This window comes from Hypanus sabinus, chromosome 17, assembly GCF_030144855.1.
Source record: "Hypanus sabinus isolate sHypSab1 chromosome 17, sHypSab1.hap1, whole genome shotgun sequence".
In the NCBI taxonomy this organism is placed as follows: Eukaryota; Metazoa; Chordata; class Chondrichthyes; order Myliobatiformes; family Dasyatidae; genus Hypanus; species Hypanus sabinus.
In genome coordinates this window covers 35,967,414-35,989,662 of record NC_082722.1, presented here as the reverse complement: position 1 = coordinate 35,989,662, position 22,249 = coordinate 35,967,414, and the positions used below count along the sequence as shown (strand labels likewise).

At 40.0% G+C, this 22,249-nt stretch overlaps 1 protein-coding gene across 13 annotated transcripts in view; it reads left to right on the top strand.

The window, feature by feature from the left end:
* The window catches only part of chd9 (chromodomain helicase DNA binding protein 9), a 269,727-nt gene that overhangs the window by 137,034 nt on the left and 110,444 nt on the right, over positions 1–22,249 (top strand). Inside the window, exon 1 of one of the 13 annotated variants that reach the window (XM_059992854.1) lies at positions 12,595–12,639. The exons of 11 other annotated variants lie outside the window; for them this stretch is intronic. In XM_059992854.1, the coding sequence (XP_059848837.1) occupies positions 12,610–12,639 (30 nt within the window). In that variant the 5' untranslated portion in view covers positions 12,595–12,609. Of the gene's footprint in view, positions 1–12,594; positions 12,640–12,823; positions 12,992–22,249 lie in introns of those variants that run through there. One more of the 13 variants, XM_059992856.1, reaches the window with a different exon arrangement.

Below are 22,249 nucleotides of genomic sequence, written 5' to 3'. Positions count from 1 at the left end.
TGATTGGTATTAACTTACAGACGTAGATTACAAGAAAGTAGGCAAAGAGAAAGAAACAATGCTCTTTCGGCTAAGATTGTTTTGGGAGCCATACCTTTTCCATTAATAAACCGTTTGAAATCAAGCATTAGCAAACACAAATGTAGACCTAACACAGGGGTGTCAAACTCAAATACACAGTGGGCCAAAATTTAAAAATAGGTACAAGTCGAGGGCCGGACTGGTTCAGCGTTTATTGCAAAACTTATTGAAATGAATTTATTACACATATTAACCTGGAACTAACAAAGCTTAGGTTATTGCCTACAAAAACAACATTGAACATTAAATAAATAAAAAATCAGTTGCATTTATTTCTTATGGCTTTATCTGCAGCTTTTCCGGAGTAATTTCTAATGAAAACATTTTTCCACAGGCCAACACTGTATGATTCACACTGGTCTAAGCCTAATCTAAGCAAGTTCATCAATGTTTGGAGTCAGGCTCTGAGCTGAGGAAATCCTCAGAATTGAGTGAAGGTGTTCATCAGAAAGACGACTCCTGTGTGATGTTTTGTTTATCTTCATCAAAGAGAACAGTTGTTCACACAGATATGTGCTGCCAAACATAGAGAGCATTTGAGCAGCTTGGGTACGCAGCTGGGGCATTGTGTCAGGAATGAAACATAGAAACTGTGCAGCGCCCACCGAGTCATACTTTGCCTTGAGTGTGTCACTACATTGGAGTTCAATCAGCTCCATTTGTATGTTGGTTGGTGCGCTTTCCACATCAGCTGCAAATGGATTACTGAGCAGTTCAAACCTGCTTTTTTGGGCTTCAAAGTCTGCAAATCGCCGTGTGAAGTCGGCACCAAGTATGCTAAGTTTTTCAGCAAACTTTGCACATGGGAACACTGCGGTAGAAACCTGCTCTTTCATAGTTTGGCAACACGGAAAATGGCTCAAGTTTGCTCGCTGCATCTGCGTCTCCCACAGGCGCAGCTTGGTTTTAAAAGCCCTCACTGCAGCGTACATGTCTGTGATCACACGACCCCGCCCCTGAAGCTGCAGGTTGAGCGCATTGAGATGGCTCGTGATGTCACACAGAAACGCCATTTCACAAAGCAACTTTTTATCCCGGAGCTCTGTTGTGTCTTTCCCTTTGCTTTCCATGAACTGACAGATCTCCTCACGCAACTCGAAACATCTTTTCAGCACTTTTCCTTGGCTCTGTGTGATATGGCAAATCATTATATTCTGAACCCAACTCCTCCAGAAATGGCTTGAACTCACGGTGATTTAAACCTTTGGCTCTTATGAAGTTAACTGCTCGTGTTATGGTGCTCATTATATGTTCCATTTTCAAGGCTTTGCCACACAACAATTCCTGGTGTATGATGCAGTGATAAGCTTTCAGCTCACCTGCGCTGTTTTCCTCCCGCATCTTCTCCCGGATCCTGCCCACCAATCCACTCTTTTGACCGCACATCGCGGGCTTCTGTTTCTTGTCCAGATGCTTGTATTTGTCGTGGTGTTTCATTTCATAGTGTCGTCTTATGTTATATTCTTTAATTACAGCCACACTGTCTCCGCACACAAGACAAACAGGTTTGCCCTTTATATCTGCGAACATATACTCTGCCTCCCACCTGCCTTGAAAACCCCTGTTTTCAAAGTCCACCTTTCGTTCAGCCATTTTTGGGGTGAGGGATAGCTGAAAGTTGACCACACGTGACTAGTGCCATAAGGATGCTGATGAGAGAGTAAGGCAAGCGCGAGCAATTGTGGGATTTGTAGTATTAGTGGTGCATGCAATATACCGGCGGGCCAGCTCTAATAGAAAAAAAAATTATTCATTAATGATATTCAGGAAATAAACCAGGGAAACTGAATAAACACTAAAGACCCTGAAAACCTGGTAACCTGAATAAACTCAGCATTAGCCATATCATACGCCATAGGCGCTTCGATTACTGGGGCCAGCTTTAATAGTAATTAGATATTATCTCGCGGGCCAAAGATAATTCCACCGCAGGCCGGATTTGGCCCGCGGGCCTTGAGTTTGACATATATGCTTTAAATCATCTCTAGATTACTTATAATACCTAGTACAATGTAAATGCTCTGTAAATAGTTGTTTTACTGCATTGTTTAGGGAATAATGACAAGAAAATAAAGTCTGTACATGCTCAAACAACAAGTGCTGGAGGGAGAACTTCCAGGTTTTCCCAATCCGCGGTTGGTTGAATCCGCGCATACGGAACCTGTGGACTATATACTCTCAGTGGCCACTTTATTAGGTATAAAAGTGAAACCCGGTGTGGTCTCTGCTGCTGTCACCCATTCAGTTAAACGTACTGAGCATTCAGAGGTGTTCTGCACACCATTGTTGTAATGTGTGGTTATTTCAGTTACTGTCACCTTGAGCCAGTATGGTCATGTCCTCTGAGCTCTCTCATTAACAAGGCGTTTTTGCCCACAGAACCACCGCTCAGTGGATTTTGTTTTTGTTTTTCGTACCATTCTCCTAACTGTTGTGCGGGAAAATCCCAGGAAATCAGCAGTTTCTGAGATACTCAAACTGCCCCAGCTGGCACTAACAATCAATTGCTGGTCAAAGTCACTTAAATCCTATTTCTTCCTTTGATATTTTGACTGAACTACAACTGACCATGCATGTTTTTGATTTGCTGCCACATGATTGACTGATTATATATCTGCAATAACAAACAGGTGTACAGATGTATCTTATGAAATTACCATGGACCACGGGTTCAACAAGGTGCAAGAAATAAAGTACTTGGGTTTTAAGGGGTTAATGTGTGACAAGAAAACATTCCTCACACCATTAAACCACCACCACCAGCCTGATCTATTGACACAAGGCAGAAGGGATCCATGGATTATTATTGCTTATGCCAAATTCTGACCCTACCATCTGCATGTAGCCCCGGAACGCGAGATTTGTCAGACTAGGCAATGTTTTTCTGGTCTTCATCTGTCCAGTTTTAGTGTGCCTGTGTCCACTGTAGCCTCATTTTCCTGTTCTTAGCTGACAGGAATGGAACCCAGTGTGGTCTTCTGTTGCTCTAGTCCATCCACTTCATGTATAGCATGTTGTGTGCTCAGAGGTGCTCTTCTGCACAGCACTGTTGTAAGTTACTGTCACCTTCCTGTCAGCTTGAATCAGTCTGGCCATTTTCCTCTGACCTCTCTCTCATTAACGAAGCATCTTCGCCCACAGAACTTCCATTCCCTGGATGTAATTTTTTTAGGTTTTTTTTGCACCATTCTCCTTAAACTCTAGAGACTGTTGTGCATGAAAATGCCAGGAATCAGCAGCTTTTGAGATACTCAAACCTCCCCATCTGGGACCAATAATCATTCCACAATCAAAGTCACTTGCATCACATTTCCTCGCCATTCTGATGTTTGGTCTGAATAACAACTGAACTTCTTGACCATGCCTGCATGCTTTTCTACATTGAGCTGCTATCGGATGATTGGCTGATTAGATATTTGTATTAATAAACCTCTGTGTGTATATTTCATTCCTACTACCACTCTAGACCATATAAATGCTTTACACATTCTCCTGAAGAGTTAAGAATATTCTCATTGTTGTCATGTTGGCGATTTCCTGGCTTGTTTGTTATTTTATTGATACTGAGCTAAATGGTTGAACTTTTTGATTGTTCATAAATTAATATTCAGTCTGTTTATTAGCATCAATAAACACCAAGTACGTCAGAGGAAAATACCACATCCAAGCAGAGTGAATACACCCATGAGAAAAGCAACCTGTAAAGAAGTGTAATTGCCACCAAAATCAAAAGAAATGAGATGGAAATGTTCCCTCACCGTCATCTTGCTCTTGTCACAGACTATTTATTGTGTAGAGCCACTCAGTCAGAGATGTGTGGCTTTCAAGCAACCTGTACGTACATAGATCATTATTACTATTGTTCTCATTAGTTTCCCAGTGTGAGTTTTTGATCTATGAAATATCTAGCATTGTAACAAATAATAACTATTTGTTTGGGCTATTGTAGAGTCAAAGAGTCAGAAGCAAGGCTTTTGGCTCACCATATCCAGGTATACTGATGCCATTTACCAGTTCTTGCTTTGTAGTCTTCAAGTCTTAGAATTTCAAGCACTTGTCCAGGTACTTAAATTTTATCAATGCACTAATACATTCCAGATTCCAAAAGGGGAAAAACTTTTTCCTCTAACTTCTAAATCTCTTCTGAATCCCTTCTGAATCTCTTACTCCTTAGATTAAGCTTGTGCTCTTTAGTTTTAGATACCTCTGCAATGGGAAAAGTTTCCCACTGCTTGAGAGAAACCTGCCTGGTTATGAGGGGTATTATTAAAAACGCAAGCAGAGTCTGAGACAGTTCAAAATTTTCAAAAGTTATTATTTATTGTGCCAATATACATGTTTCTCCTTTGCAGGAATGTCTGACCTATAATTGGTCCCATCCATTTAAATTTGCAGAAAAGATGACAAGTTCATGATGTGGAATGTTCTAGGTATTTCCCTACCCAGCCTTAACACTGTTGGTGTTCTAGTGTGTCAGTGTTAAAATATTTGTAAAATGCATATTTATTGTGTAACACTCTAGTGGAATTACACAGTTGTCAGAACACTGTATGTGTCATATATAGTGCCAAAATAAAGAAAGGGAAGATCAAACCATGGTCTTTCATATTTGGAAGGTGCTTATCGATCCAAAATAGAACTTTATCTCTTTCATTAGAGAGTTATCTATGAAAAATAAAGAAGTTTAAAGCTTTTTTTTTTGAAAAGATTATGAGATGAGGGATTTCTCTAGCTAGAGCATGGAGAGTCTGTGGAATTCTTTGCCACAGGCAGTTGTGGAGGCTGAGTCTTTATTTAAGGCAGAGGTTGGTAGATTCTTGATTGGTCAGGGCTTGAAGGGATACGGAGCGGGTGGGGGGGAGGCTGGGGCTGAGAGGAAAATTGGATCAGCCATGATGAAATGGTTGCGCAGACGCGATGGGCTAAATGACTTAATTCTGCTCCTATATCTTATAGTCGTATTATACTTAGGGCCTTTGTTTTCTGGTGACAACTTTGTACTTGCATTTCTGTAACTATATTATATAGTTTTGGACTCTTGTTTTTTTTGTGTTGTCAGTGGATCAGCAAAAGGCACACTAATTTGATAAATTTGTTCAAGTACAATGGTTAACAAATGTATTGGTTTGTAAGGGAGACAGATGCAAATGTCTGATCCTTCAACTACTGATGGCTTTAGCAATTTTGAAGTTTAAACATACCAAGAGCATTAAATACGGCTCCATATTTTGAGTGATTTGAATTGACTTCAAATATAACACTTTGTTCGGCACAGCCAAGAAGGGCCAAAAGGTCTGTTTCTGTGCTGTTCTATGGTTCTATAGATACCTGTGAGAACTTATTCTATCTGTTCATCAGATAGTACTTTGCACTGGAAAATTTTTACAGATCTGCAAAAACGATTACTGGAGAATTTTGTATTTTTCTTATAGCAAGGCCAAAAACCTCACTTGGTTATTGGCCTGAAACTTGCATATTTCTTAAAGAAGTCATAATTCATTACAGCAAATAATCAGTTTTCAACGACAGTGAATAATTAGTTTTCAGTGTTCTTCCATGTACTATATGTGTTCATTTTTATATCAGTGTGTTCTTTACCTTTCTTTCCTAGCAAGGAAGGCAGAAAAGTATTTTTACATACAGATAGCCTACAAGATCATCATCATCATCACCACCATTGGGATGCGATTTTAAATTTTGCGAGAGGGGTCTCAAAAAGAAAAAAAATTGCAGATAGTGAAAATCTGATATGTGAATAGAAAATACTGTACTGAAATCATTCAGGTCAAGCAGCATTTTTGCAGAGAGAGACAGTTTTTTATTATCTGAAATGTAGATGTTATTTTTCTCACTTCAGATGCTGTAAGTCACTCCAGTCTTTTCTGTTTTCATGTCGGAGTGTATTATTGACTTTGTTTGCCGTGAAGCAGTGAGTCACATGAAGCTGCACCAAATCCTGTTTGCCGTCATACCTGATCCAAATTGGCTGTTGACCATCTTAAATTCTCACCCTTGTTCCTTGAATATTTCATTGGCATTTCTCTCCACAATATTTTTCGCTAAATTTCTCCAGCTGACGCCCTATTCTGGGACAACGTGCACTCTCTGTCCTAGTCTTCAGCATCATTGTTCTATTAGCTGCTTTTTGCTGCCTGGCCTCTTGAATTCCTTCCTCTATAGATTTTGCCTTTTCAGTTTTCTTTGTTCAAGTTTTTTGTTACTTGTCCTTACTTGTTCTCCTTTATCTGGTTCCACCTGTCTTCTTACTTATCAGATTCCAGCATCTGCAACTTCTGTGTCTACCTGTTGCCCCCAATTGTCTTCCATTTATTTTTTTCCTCATCTGCCTCTACCTGTCAACCACCATCCATTGAATCTTGATTCCACCCATCCCCCTTTCTCACTTGACTCCATCTGCCCATCAGTCCCTCCTTGCCTTGTTCTACTTAGTCCCTGGAGCTCCTGTCTTGCCCTTCTTCCTCATCTCTTTGATGGGAGCTATCACTGTTCTACACATCAACTCCTGAGGCAGAGTCTCAGTGCGAAACATCAACTACTTTTTGCCTCCACAAATATTGCTCCAGCTGTTTTTTTTTTGCTGCAAGTTCTGGTGTTTGCAGTCTTTTATGCCTCTCAAATTTCCCTATATAAGTCAATACCAGTCCGTGTTTGATAATGTTTCTGAGGTGTTTTGGAATCCTAAAATATATTGCATTCCAGAAGGAGGCATTCAGCTCATTTGTATCTCTGCACGTTGAAAAAAGTGCTATCCACTGTCAGTCCCTCTTCCAACATCGGGACTGTGTCCCTGCAAATCGTGACTCTTAAACGACATATACAAATACTTTCTTAAATTGAAATCAGGGTTTCTACTCCATATCTCCCATTCAGCCAGTGAGTGCCAGAGCAAATGTTTCTCCACCTATTCCCTATACTCCTCGTACCAAAAGTCTTGCCAAAATGCATGTAGAATCAAATGCATTGCTCTTTTTGACCCTCCTATTGACCTCAAACTATTCGATCTGGTCTAAAGGATATAAACACAAAATGTTATTCATCCATTAACCAGAGAACTGGTGGGCTATAGTTTCAGACTTATTAATGGATAGATTCCTTGAGCTACTAATGATTTTGCATCTGAGCTGGAATAACAGCTGACTATTTGCAGTATTTTTTTTGTGATTCTGCTTCTGTACATTTTTCTTTGCTGTCCGGATCCTGAAGTCCACCCACCCCCATCAACCAGCTCTCTCTTTTCTGAATAGAGTGTGAAGTTTGAAACTGTCCGGGTGTGAGCCGGCCTAAACAAACAGCAGGAGAAGGGGTGGAGTCTTTGGCAAGGACTTGGCATAGCTAGTCTTGGAAAACTTTGGAATTCCTGATGTTAAATTGTGGGGAATCTGCCAGTCATTGTCCTTGTTGTACAATTACACCTGTCACCTGCAGAGTGCCGCAGCGCATCTTCATGCATTATGGTGCAGCTCATTTCTTCTTTATTTTCCCTTTTCTCTTTTGATCTTTAAACCCAATCTAGCAAATATTTACCGTTTTGTTTCCAGAAAGGTGAATGCTGCAAGAGGGTATTTATGAGAGTGCATTTAGTTTACTTTGCTAATATCTCTGAGCAACTGGTAACAAACCAGCAATGTTAAAAGTCTGGAGTGGGCCGCTGGAACATTATCCAGACAAGCTGTTACTGCATTCTGTGAGGTTTCAGAGAAAGGAAGAATATTAAATAGATGATTTAGTTTTTCAGCAGTTCCAACATTTTTTTAAATTTTGTGATTGAGGTATTTTGTCAGATGCCTATTTCTCAGTTACAAAGTTCTTGTACCATTTTGCTTTCTCATTTGAGTTTCATCTCAAAATACTTTCATTTTAATCCATATGTCTGGATCATCACCTGAGCTGAATGGAAAACATACTAAACAAATACAGCCTCTCTAAAATATCCTCAGCTTTAACATTTTGGGGGGAAGGAATTACGTTCTTACTTTTATAAGGAGTGTATAAAAAATTGACTTAAGCGATCAAATTCTGATCCTGCTTTTTAAAATTATTTTTGTATTTGGCTTTAGGTTTTAGAGTGCACAGTCACAAGCGACAACCTGTTATAAGGTTAGGCAGTCATGTCCCTCAGGTGGTTGAGCTGATATGGCCTTGCACTTGAGCAGCAGTACTGATGCACATTTTGTGCTCATGATATTCTGAGAGTTGTTTACAATGAGTCACTTGTAGTGTGTGTTATGTTTTGCAGGCCGCCAGACAAGGAGAGCTAATCTTTAGCTGGCAGTTTGATGTCGTTTGATCTCTTGGCATACTGATCTGGTTGTCGTGCTTTGTGAGAACTGAGCACTGGTTCAAATGATTTATCTTCTGGAAACCTACTTGTGAACTATAGTCAGATGGTATTAGGACTTGAATCATAACCATTCTCACATTGTAAGACTCTCTCTCCTTAATATCTTTTTCTCCTTTTCCCAGAACTTGCATGTGCTACTTTCTTTTAACCACTTAATGCTAGGATCTGTGTTTAGCAGTGCGACCTTTATGCCCCTTTTTCTGTCCAGTTTCTTTTTCTTCTGCAATACAGAAGCAGGCCCTTTGGCCCATCTACTCTGTGCCAAGTTGGTATTCTGCCTAGTCCCATCGACCGGCACCTGGACCGTAGCCCTCTACCCATACATCCATACACTTATCCAAATTTCTCTTCAAGTGCTGAAATCAAACCCACACCCAACATTTCCACTGGTGGCTCGTTCTACACTGGCACTACCCTCAGGTTCCCCTTTCATCTTTCACCTTTCACCCTTAAACTGTGTACTCCAGTTTTAGTTTCACCCAATCTCAGTGGGGAAAAAAAACTTGCTTGCATTTACCCTATCTATACCTCTCATAATTTTGTTTACCTCCATCAAATTTCCCCTCATTCTCCAACGTTTCAGGTAATAAAGTCCTAGCCTATTCAACCTTTCCTTATAACTCAGTTCCTCAAGCCCCTGTAACATACTTGTAAATTTCTTCTGTACTCTTTCAATCTTATTGATACCTTTTCTGTAGGTAAGTGACCAAAACTACCCACAATACTCCAAATTAGGCCTCACCAGGTCTTGTATAACTTCAATATAACATCCAACTCCAGTACTCAATACTTCGATTTATGAAGGCCAGTGTGCTAAAACTTCTCTTATGACCCTTTCTACTTGTGACACCACTTTCAAGGAATTAAGGATCTATATTCCCAGGTTCCTCTGTTCTACCACACTCCTACCCTGGTTTGTCCTTTTAAGGTACAACACTTCACACTTGTCTGCATTAAATTCCATCTGCCATTTTCAGCTCATTTTTCCAGCTGGGTGAAGTCCTGCTGCAAGCTTTGATAGTCTTCCTCGCTACCCACTACACCCCAAATTTGCTGATCCAGTTTACATGTTGTCATTCAGGTCGTTGATATAGATGACAAACAACAAAAGACCCAAACCGATCCTTGCAGCACACCACTCGTCACGACCTCCAGTCAGAGAGGCAACCATCTGTAATCACTCTCTGGGTTCTCCCTGAAGCCAATGTCTGATCTAACTTACTACCCCATTCTAAATGCCAAGTGACTGGACCTTCTTGACTGGACTCTCATGAGGGACTTTGTCAAAGGCCTTACTGAAATTCATGTTGACAACATCCACTGCCTTTCCTTCATCAAATACCTGGTAACTTCCTTGAAAAACTATAAGAATGGTTGCACATAACCTCCCACTCACAAAGCCACGTTGACTATTTCTAATCAGGCACTGTCTATCCAAATACTTCTATATCTAGTCCCTTAGAATACCTTCTAATATTTTACCCAGTACTGGCGTCAGACTCACCAGCCTATAATTTCCAGTTTATTCTTGGAGTCTTTCTTGATTCAACATTAGCTATCCTCCAGTCCTCCGGCACCTCACCCAAGGCTAAAGATGTTTTAGATACCTCTGCTAGGGCCCCTACAAATTTTGCACTAGCCTCTGGCATAGCCTTGTGGCTTTATTTTCCTTGAGACAGCAAGCATGTCCTCTGCTGTAATATGGTCCATGACCTTATTCTGTTTTGCCTCAGTTCCCCAAAATCTGTGTCCCATTTCCTGAGTGAATACAGATGCAAAAAAAAAGAGTGATTTAACATCTTCCCCCCCCATCTCTTTTGGTTCCATGTTTAGATGGCAAAGTTGATCTTCAGGTGGACCGATTTTGTTCCTTGTTCTACTTTTGCTTTAAATGTATCTTTGAGATTCTCTTTCACCATTTCTGCTTGAGCAGCTCATGCCTTCTTTTATCCATCTTAATTTCCCTCTTAAGAATTCTCTTGCATTTCTTATTCTCTTCAAGCACTTCATTGTTTCTCGCTGCCAATATGTGCTGTACACCTCCTCCTCCTTAACCAGGGCCTCGGCATCTCTCAAAGAACAAGATTCCTAAGCCCATTAGCCTTGCCTTTTATTCTAACCAGAACATACAAGCTCTAATCGCAAAAGTTTACCTTCGAAGGCCTCCCACCTACCAAGTATCCTTTTGCCAGAAACCAGCCGGTCACAATCTATACTTGCCAGATCCTTTCTGATGCCGTCAAAATTGGCCTTTCTCCAATTGGAACTCTTAAAACAAGAACCAGTCCTACCCTTTCCCATAATTATCTTGAAATTAATGGACTTGTGATCACTAGATCAGTACTGTTCCCTACCCACACTTCTGTCTCATTCTCTAATAGGAGTTCCACTAACACACTTTCTGTAATTGAAACTTCGATATATTGATTAGAGAAACTTTCCTGAACACATTTGGTGAACTCTTATAGCATCCAGTACTTTTACAGTGTTGAAGTTCCAGTCAATATGTGGAAAGTTAAAATCGCCTACTATTTTGATCTTGTTTTTCATGCAAATGTTTGTTTTGCCGCCTTCTCTCCCAGGAGATGCCAATGATCACAGTACCAATTCTGCACAGCTCATTCATCCACTCAGAGGTCTCCATATTTTGCATTAATCTTGACCGTGAGGCAATCTGTAGAAGTGATTTGAATTTGGTTTCACTTGGTGATGATTAGCATTTGTTTCCCTCAGAGAATCTATGTAGGCATAAAACACACAAGGACGCTGTATTTTACCATTTCTGCCCCAACCTCCTGACAGTCAGTCACAACTCTGGTACTGTGTGTGATTAGAATAACCTAACTTGTGACTTTTTTGCTCTGTAGACAGGAGAAACCACTTCTAAATTCTGTTCTTGCCTAGTCTAACTAAATAATATCTTCCTCACCACATGTTCATAGCATGAAATAGACATGGGCTTTCCATTGTTTTTCTATTTCCTTAGCTGTCAGTTTTTGCTAAAACTAGGCAGCAGTCCTAACTTTTTAATATCTGTCACTTTCTACTGTTATGTATCTGTACTGTTGACAGGACTGATGTTCAACAAGATGAACTTAACTTAAAGAAAAAACCCGAGCCAATGTTAAACAACATCCAATGCATTATTTGATATTGTATGAATCGCTCTTTATTCAAAACTAAACAGGGTATGTTTGAGGCGAATAATATTGAAGAAAGGCTGGACAAGTATACGGGGAGAAGGGAGTACAGGATTACACTGACAGATTTAAGTGAGGAAGATGGAAGAATGCTCAGCAGGCTTATAAGATCTAGCATGGACTGGCTGGCCCGAATAGTCTGATGCCCTGTCACTTAACCTAATCACTGTCAAGCAAAATTTTGTGACATGATTATGTATTTTCTCTTAGATGAAGATTTCTCCTGGTTTGCTGTCTAAATTTGAATGTTTCAAAAATAAAAATATGCAAAAGAAAAAAAATCAGTTGGTTAATTTTTCTGTCTGCAGCTGATTTCATTGCTGGTGTTCTATTAAAATATATTTTCTTCCAAATATCTTGTTCTTTATCTCTGAATAGTCACCATAAAAATGAGAACAAGTATATGCTTACGGGAAAAACAATTGAGCCATTACGATAAGAAGCCTGAGATGCAGATGCAAGTGGTCCTATGGATGGGGGGGGTGGGGGGGAATGTAGGGGGGGGAGGGGATGCAGGTTGGAAGTGGGGGTTTAACATTAAAACCTAACAAAGTAACAATGGGCAGCACCATCTACTGGTCCAAGTGAGCGGAGCGTCGACAGTTATTGAACGACATTTCTATTCAAGCAGATGCATTTTCATGCTTTGGTGCATAATTTTACTTAGCTTTATTGGAGACGAGATTTACAAGCCTCTAGTAATTAGATATTCACATGTTCTCATGTGCAAACTGGATCGTGTGCTGCACTACCTTGTCTGGATTGTCCAGTGATTCTATGTTTGGCAATATTGACTCACAGGGAGGACAAATGCTGATAAAATCATAATGTGTTTTTGTGAAGCAAAGTGTGTACCTTTACTGCAGCACACTAAGTAGGGCATTTAGCAGTTTTCATTTCAATGCCTTCCTCAAGAGCAAAGCCGGAGGTGAAACAGCGGAGGGCTAGGCTTTGTTGAATGAAAAGATGGCTTCTGTGAGGAGGTCTAGAGGAAGGGTAAGTGAAAGACTGAATAAGTGGGAGGAGGGGTTTGGACTAAAGGCTAATGGGATTGCATAACCTTCTTTTCTACTGGCTGGTGACTGAGTCGCAATGCAACGCCATCTTAGCTGCTGCAGCTTTCTTTAGCCTTGTGTTATTTGTTAGCTCAGACCTAAAGGTGGCATTTGTTCACAATGTTTGAAAGCTGTTTGATTGCCTCTGCCTACCAGTGCTGCAGCGCTGCTGTTAGGCTGATGAAGCATGAGCAGAAATATTATCCAGTGGAGTGCACTGGCATTGGCCTGAAAATCTGTTTGGAAATGCCTGGTGGCAATTTACTTTGCTGTAGTCAGCAGCTCATTTCTGGGTGAGAAATACAGACATGCTAAGATATATCTTACTGCTCTATTTAAACGGGAAGCTATTCAGAATCCTGGAAGGGTGCAGTGGGTAAACGCGGTGTCCTTAACATATCTCAAAATTGCTGCAGTAACGATATAAACAGCTTGTTTGTTTAAACCTCTGAGAATAAGGCCATTGCTTTATGCCTATTTAGTAGGCAGACAATGAATGGAGTGAAAAAAATTGCAGTTATACTGGGGAATCAAACACATACATGTTTTAAAAGAGGTTCCTTTTAGCTTTTCTATGATTGCATGTAATGTACAGCTTGTTACAATGATGACAGCTTTATTCAGTTCATGTCTTTGCCTGTAGCTAAGCCGACCTAAAAATATTGTTGATGCCAAACTAAGGGGCTTTGGTCACGTATTCAGATCTACTTTTAGATCCTTTGTTCTTTCAATTTAAATGTGGACTGAAGTCAGTATTGTGTATGGGCCTATGGCAAAAATTTACTCTTTAGTTTGAGGATTTATTTGTTACCATCATTTCATTCTTATTTATTCTGTAATTGTGCATGGTAATCAGAAAATCTAGGGCTTGGGAAAATACAACCTAGCGTGTTTGTAATTTTGTAGAGCCGCAACCTCTCTTATGATTTAACCTATTTAAATGGCACTCAGTTTTAACTATCATGCAGTCAGTTTTAGAGTACATTGGAGTGATTTAATTTGTCTTTGCTACTTTGGGAGAAATTTCTTCTTTAGCAAAGATCTGTAAATACTGGAATAATGCATTCATCATTGCTATCACTTCAAATGGCAAATAGAAGAAAATCTTTCTACTATTGTGTAATGTCTGACATTTAACAAAACCTAACGATTTAATTGGTATTTTGTGTCTAAAATTTTACTCAGATGCCAAGTTGCTAAAAGCTATGATGACTTCTTTACATTCAGATTCCCTGTTACTTGGAACTGATTGTGGATGCAGTTGTCAACCAATGGCTTTAGAATTGTCATGGTCTCTAGGACAAAGTTGCATTTCAGGACATTCCTGTTTTAAGTTGCATCCTGATCTGATCTGTTCTGTGTTCTATACTATAATACCTAATATTGAGTTTGGCTGACTAAATGCTCCAGTTCTATGAGTTGGAAAATTGTTGGAAAGTCATGCCTCCAGCCTACAACCTGTCAGGCTATCAAGGAATTGCCTAATTTATTGAAGTTTGGAATGAGATTGGCTCCTTTAAGATCCGCTCTTAAGTGTAATCATATTTTCTTTTGTGACCTAACTTGATGTATTCATCTTTTCCTAATTCACTGTGGGGATGTTATATAATACTTGTGGTCCTATGTGCATAACAAATGGAAGTAGCTTTTTTCATATACCCTTTAAGTATAAGTACCCTTCAGTGAAAGCCTTGACTTTTGGACTCTTGTATAACCCCTGCTTTGTAAGATCATTCTTATTAAATTAAAACTGCTGATTCTCTGGTATTTCTAAACTGCACCATCTCCAAAGTTAAGGTGTAGTACCTGGAGATGCTCTCTAGATGTGGTCTAACCAAACGTTGTCTTGGTATAGTGTAACTTCTATTTGCGTATAATCCAGTATATAAAAGTAGGCAATCCTTTGTAGTGTGTAGTTGTTCTGCTTCATAATCATTCTTGCATATGGATCCTTTAACTCTCTTAAGACCTCCACTATTCCTACAAGTTCTTTATTTACAAAGGACATTGCTTTGTATTTTTTCATTTCATAACTGAAGTGTGCCTACTGTGAAATCCATTCACTGCTATCGCTCTCCATTGACAATCTTTTTATAACTCTGTATAGTCTAAAGCTTCTACACTCTGTTGTCAAAGACTTTCAGTTTATATAAAAGCAACAATTTCTGCACAATAAGCAATCTTTGCTCTTTTGTGGGAATGAAATCTGTAAGAAGTTTAGCTTTATCTTGGTGATCCCACAGATTGAAGGAGATCACTTTCACGTTTCTATGGCTTTTCAGGTGACTGATGAGGCAGTGATACATTGGCAGGTAGTGTTAGAAGACAGGATTCCATCCCAGTCACTTTCATTCCATTATGTGACACTTCAAACATTTATCTATAGCCAGAGGAGACCATGATGACCACTCATTCTCTGTTAAAGCTTCCTCCGGGTAGCCTGATAGAACATACAGAGCACTCTAGCACCACACCGGCCCTTTGGCACACAATGTTGTGCCAACCTTTTAATCTACTAGTCACAGAAAGAGGTCCGTCAGCCCATCTAGTCTATGCTGAACCATTAATCTGCTTAAGTTCATTGACCATAGACCTCCATGCCCCTTGAATCCATGTACAAATTTCTCTTAAGTGTTGAAATAGACACTGCATCCACCACTTCCACTGACAGCTCATTCCACACACTCATCACCCTCTGAGTGAGAAAGGTCCTCTTCATGTTCCCCTTAATCATTTCAACTTTCACCCTTAACCCATGACCTATAGCTCTTGTCTCACCCAATCTCAGTGGAAAAAGCCTGCTTGCATTTACCCTATCTATACCCCCCATAACTCTGTGTACTTCTTATCAAATCTTCCCTCAATCTTGTACATTCTAGGGAATAAGGTCCTAACCTCTTCACCCTTTTCCAATAGCTCTGGTCCTCATGACGTAACATGCTTGTAAATCTTCTCTGTCCTCTTTCAGTCTGATTTACATCTTTCCTGTAAGTAGCTGACAAAAACTGGACATAATACTTCAAATTAGGCCTCACCAATGTCTTAATGCAACTTCAACGTAACGTCCCATCTTCTATACTCAATACTTTGGTTTGTGAAGATCCCTTTGTTCTACTGCACTCCTCTGTGCCCTACTGCTCACGGTCTAAGACCTGCCCAGGTTGGTCACACCTTACACTTGTTTGCACTAAATTCCATCTGCTATTTTTCAGCCCATTTCACCAGCTGGTCCAGGTCGCGCTGCAATCTTTGATAGTCTTTCTCGTGATCCACTACACCCCAATCTCGATGTCATCTGCAAATGTGCTGATCCAGTTTACCACATAATCTGAATCAGAATCAGGTTTATTATCACCGTCATGTGTTGTGAAATTTGTTAACTTAGCGGCAGCTGTACAATGCAAAACATGATAATATAGAAACAAATAAATGAATTACGGTAAGTACAGTGCCTATAAAAAATATTCACCACCCTTGGAAGTTTTCAGGTTTTATTGTTTTACAACATTGAATCACAGTGGATTTAATTAAGCTTTTTGACACTGATCAACAGAAAGGACCATTTTTTGTCAAAGTGAAAACAAATTTTCTGCAAATTGGTCTAAATTTATTACAATTATTAAACACAAAATAATTGATTCCATAATTACTCACCACCCCCCCCCCAATCAAGTCAGTATTTAGTAGATGCACCTTTGGCAACAATTACAGCCTAGAGTCTGTGTGGATAGGTCTCAGCTTTGCACATCTGAACACTGTAATTTTCCCCCATTCTTCTTTACAAAACTGCACAAGCTCTGTTCGATTGCGTAGGAAACGTGAGTGAACACCTCTTGTCAAGTCCAGCCACAAATTCTCAATTACATTGAGGTCTGGATTCAGACTTGGCAACTCCAGAACATTAACTTTGTTGTTTCTAAGCCATTCCTGTGTAGCTTTGGCTTTATGCTTGAGGTCATCATCATGCTGGAAAACAAATCTCCCAAGTCGTAGTTCACTTGCAGACTGCATCAGGTTTTCCTCCAGGATTTCCCTCCATTTTGCTACATTTATTTTACCCTCTACCTTCACAAGCCTCCCAAGGCCTGCTACAGTGAAGCATCCCTACAGCATGATGCATCTACCTCTATGCTTCGTGGTAGGGATGGTGTGTTTTTGATGATGTGCAAAGTTTGGCTTATGCCAAACATTGCATTTAGTCTGATGGCTAAAAAGCTTTGGTTTCATCAGACCATAGAACCTTCTTCCAGCTGACTTCAGAGGCTCTCTTTGCCACTCTCCATAAAGCTGTGACCAGTGAAGCACCTGGGCAATAGTTGTTGTATACACAGTCTCTCCCATCTCAGCCACTGAAACTTGTAACTCCTTCAGAGTTGTCATTGGTGCTCCAGGCAGATTTACAGCTGTGCCATATTCTGTTCCTTTCTTGATCACTGACTTAACTGTACCCCAGGGGATATTTAGTGACTTGGAAATTTTCTTGTATCCATCTCCTGACCTGTGCTTTTCAATAATATTTTCATGGAGTTGCTTGGAGTATTCTTGTGTCTTCATGGTGTAGTTTTTGCCAGGATACTGACGCACCAGCAGTTGAACCTTCCAGGTACAGGTGTACTTTTAATTGAAACACCTTGACTGTATGTAGGTCTCCAAAAGCTGATCTCCATTTAACTAACTATGTGACTTTTAAAGCCAATTGGCTACACCATATAACAATTACAGCACAGAAACAGGCCATCTCGGCCCTTCTAGTCCGTGCCAAACGCTAACTCTCACCTAGTCGCACTGACCCGCACTCAGCCCATAACCCTCCATTCCTTTCCTGTCCATATACCTATCCAATTTTACTTTAAATGACAATACCGAATCTACCTCTACCACTTCTACTGGAAGCTTATTCCACACAGCTACCACTCTCTGAGTAAAGAAATTCCCCCTCATGCTACCCTTAAACTTTTGCCCCCAACTCTCAAATCATGACCTCTTGTTTGAATCTCCCCTACTCTCAATGGAAAAAGCCTATCCACGTCAACTCGATCTATCCCCCTCATTATTTTAAATACCTCTATCAAGTCCCCCCTCAACCTTCTACACTCCAAAGAATAAAGACCTAACTTGTTCAGTCTTTCCCTGTAACTTAAGTGTTGAAACCCAGGTAACATTCTGGTAAATTTTCTCTGTACTCTCTCTATTTTGTTGACATCTTTCCTATAATTTGGTGAACTGTACACAATAGTCCAAATTTGGCCTTACCAATGCCTTGTACAATTTTAACATTACATCCTAACTCCTATACTCAATGCTCTGATTTATAAAGGCCAGCATACCAAAAGCTTTCTTCACCACCCTATCCACATGAGATTCCACCTTCAGGGAACTATGCACCATTATTCCTAGATCACTCTGTTCTACCGCATTCTTCAACGCCCTACCATTTATGATGTATGTCCTATTTGGATTATTCCTACCAAAATGTAGCACCTCACATTTATCAGCATTAAACTCCATCTACCATTGTTCAGCCTACTCTTCTAACTGGCCTAAATCTTTCTGCAAGCTTTGAAAACCTACTTCATTATCCACAATGCCACCTACCTTAGTATCATCTGCATACTTACTAATCCAATTTACCACCCCATCATCCAGATCATTAATGTATATGTCAAACAACATTGGACCCAGTACAGATCCCTGAGGCACACCACTAGTCACCATTGATGATTTGTTATGTCATATTAAAGGGGGGGGGGTGAATACTTATGCAATCAATTATTTTGTGTTTTATATTTGTAATGAATTTAATTCACTTTATAGAGATCTGTTTTCACTTTGATATGAAAGAGTCTTTTGCCGTTGATCAGGGTCTAAACAACCCAAATTAAATTCAGTTTAATTTGGCAAATACATTTTATAGACACTGTATATATTTAGACTGTATATATTAAATTGTTAATTTAAAATAGTACAAAAACAAATAATATTAAAAAATTGAGGTATGCTCATGGATTCAATGTCCTTTCAGAAATCAGATAGCAGAGGGGAAGAAGCTGTTCCTGAATCACTAAGTGTGTGCATTTCAGCTTCTCTGCCTCCTTGAAGATATCTTGGATAACACTGAGACTGGTACCCATATTAGAGCTGTCTAAATTAACATTTTTTGTAGCTTCTTTTGATTCCTTGCAGTACCCCTCCCTCCCCCATACTAAATAGTTATGCAGCCAGTCAGAATGCTCACCATGATACATCTGTAGAAGTTTTTGAGTGTTTTAGGTACAAACTAAATCTCCTCAAACTCCTAATGAAACTAAGCTGCCGTTCTGCCTTCCTTATAGCTGCATCGATATGTTGGGACCAGGTTAGATCCTCAGAGATCTTGACATCTAGGAACTTGAAATTGCTCACTGTCTCCTCGTCTGATCCCTCTATGAGGATAGGTTTGTATCCCTTGTCTTACCCACCCTGAAGTCTATAGTCAGCTGTTTGGTCTCACTGACACTGAGTGCGAGGTTGTTGCTGTGACTTCACTCCACGTTGGTTTATCTTATTCCAATACCCCCTCTCGTCTCCATCTGAGAAACTACCGACAATGGCTGTATCATCAGCAAATTTATAGATGGCATTTGAGCTATATCTAGCCACACAGTCAGGGGTGCAGAGAGAAGAGCAGTGGGCCGAGTACACATCTTTGAGGTGTGGAAGTGTTGACCGTTAGTGAGGAGGAGATATTATCACCAATTATCATAGATTGTGATCTTCCAGTTAGGAAGTTGCGGATCCAATTGGACAGGAAATACAGAGGCCTAGGTTTTGATGCTTATTGATGAGGACTGTGAGAACGGTGGTGTTAAACGCAGAGCTATTGTCAATGAATTTTATCCTGACATAGGTATTTGTATTGTCCAGGTGATTTAAGGCCATATGAAAAGCCATTGAGATTGTGTCTGCCATAGACTGATTGTGGCGTTATGCAAATTGCAGTGGGTCCAGGTCTTTGCTGAGGCAGGAGTTATTTCTAGCCATGACCAACCTCTCAAAGCGCTTCCTCACTGTGGATGTGAGTACTACTGTGCAGTAGTCATTAAGGCAGCACGCTACTCTTCTTCAGCACTCGTATAATTGTTGCCCTGTTGAAGCAGCTGGAAACTTCCATCTGTAGCAGTGAGAGGTTGAAAATGTCCTTGAATATACCTGCCAGTTGGTTGGCACAAGTTTTCAGAATCTTACCAGATACTCTGTTGGGGCCTGTCACCTTGCAAGGGTTCACCCTCCTGAAAGATGCCCTGACATTGGCCAAAACAGAGATCATAGGGTCACGAGTGCAGCATAAAACTTCACAATTATAGTTATATTCTCCCTTTCAAAGTGATCATAGAAGGCGTTGAGCTCGTCTAGTAGTGAAGTATCTCTGCCATTCATGCTTTTGGGTTTCACTTTGTAGGAAGTAATGCCCTGCAAACCTTGCCAGAGTTGACGTGCATCCAATGTCATCTCCAACCTCACTTGGAGTTATTCCTTAGCTCTTGAAATAGCCCTCTGCAAGTCACAGCTGGTTTTCTTGAATAGACCTGGATCACCAGACTTAAATACCACAGATCTAACCCTCAGCAGATGATGAACCTCCTGGTTCATACATTATATAGATCATTGATATAGATGACAAATAGCAATGAACCTTGCAGTGCACTGATGGTCACAGGCCTCCAGCCAGAAGCAGCCATCTACATCAACCCTCTTGCTACCTCATCTAGAATGCCAAGCAACTGAACTTTCTCGACCAACCTCCCACATGGGACATTGCCAAAGGCCTTGCTAAAGTCCATGTCGACAACATCCATCATCTTGCCTTCATCAACTTTCCTGTTGACTTCCTCAAAAAACTCTATAAGATTAGTATAGACGTACCATGCACGAAGCCATGTTGACTATCCCTAATCAGTTCCTATCTGTCCAAATCCTTCGATATCCGGTCCCTGAGAATACCTTCCAAGAACTTTCCCACTGCTGATGTCAAGCTCAGCAGCCTTTAATTTCCTGGCTTATTCTTTGAGCCTATCTAAAATAGTGGAACAATATTAGCTATCCTTCAATCCTCTGGGACCTCAGCTGAGGCAAAGATGTTTTAAATATCACTGCTCGGGCCCCTGCAGTTTCTGCAGTAGCCTCCCACAGGGTCTGAGGGGACATACTGTCAGGCCAAGGGATTTATCCACCTTAATTTGCATCAAGACAGCAAGGACCTTCTCTGTAACCTGTACAGAGGCCAAGAAGATAATGCTGCTTTGCCTCACATCCATAGGCTTTCTGTCCGTGTCCCAAGTAAATACAAATGCAAAATATCCATTTAAGCTCTCCCCCATCTCTTTCGGCTCCATACATATATTACCACTCTAATCTAGAGGACCGAATTTGTCCTTTGCACTCCTTTACTTTTAATATATTGTGGAAGTCCTTAGGATTCTTCTTCACCTTGTCTGTTAGAGCAAACTCATGTCTTCTTTTCACCCTCTTGATTTCTTTCTTGAGTGCTTCCTAGCATTTCTTACCCTCCTCAAGTACCTCATTTGTTCCTGCCTGCCTATACCTGCTATGCACCTCCTTTTTCTTAACCAGAACCTCAATATCTCTCAAAAAGGTCAATCTAATGCAGGGGTGGCCAACCTTTTACATTCCATGCGTCAATTTTTTCATGCACGAGTTCAGATGCGCCATACAACTCTTGTACCCCCATTCAATTCTTGTAAAATATGTCAATATAGACATATTCAGCATTTTACATGATATATTGATTTAATATAAAAACAAGATAAACATTACTTAATGAGACTTTTAACAAATATATTTTGTCTTCTTTTGATTTCTTCCTTTTTCTTAATCACATATTATTTCTGTAACTCAGACCCAAGCACTAGCTTCAGTTTTCCATCTATTTCAGTCTGATGTTGTGTTTTATAGTGTCGATTAAGATCATGTCTTATGTGAGAAAGTGTTTTCACAAACAATGCGCAACGGTTTTCCTGACGGACCCACTATAAATAAGAACTCATTTTCCCACTGTTCATTGAATTTACACGTACTATCACTTTCTGCTTTTCTTTTGCACTCTAGTGGGTAACTGAATGTAAAAACAAGGCTTAATTTTCAAAAAAGTACAAAATGCAAATGTTCACAAAGGGTGAGCAAAGCACAACTCCATAGCTCACAAGTGTCAATTGTAAACTGACTGGCAAAAACCTGCGACACACCGTTGGTGCAGATATCTGGTGCGTCAGGATCAAACAAGCATCAAATGTGTAAACGGTTATGGAACGACTGCAGAACAAAAGTCCTTCTTTCTTAGTTTGACTCATTGAACATTTTTTTAAAAATTGAAAACAGATTAATGTGAAAGTAGATAACATTCGCGAAAAGATGTGCATGAAATAATAAAATCACAAAAAGTAATTGCTAAGTTTTAGATTTATTCTCAGTAAAACCTATTGCTAGCTCTAAGCTACTTGAATTCCTGTTATAGATTTTTTTTTCTACAGATCAGTTTTTGGTTAATACTTTTT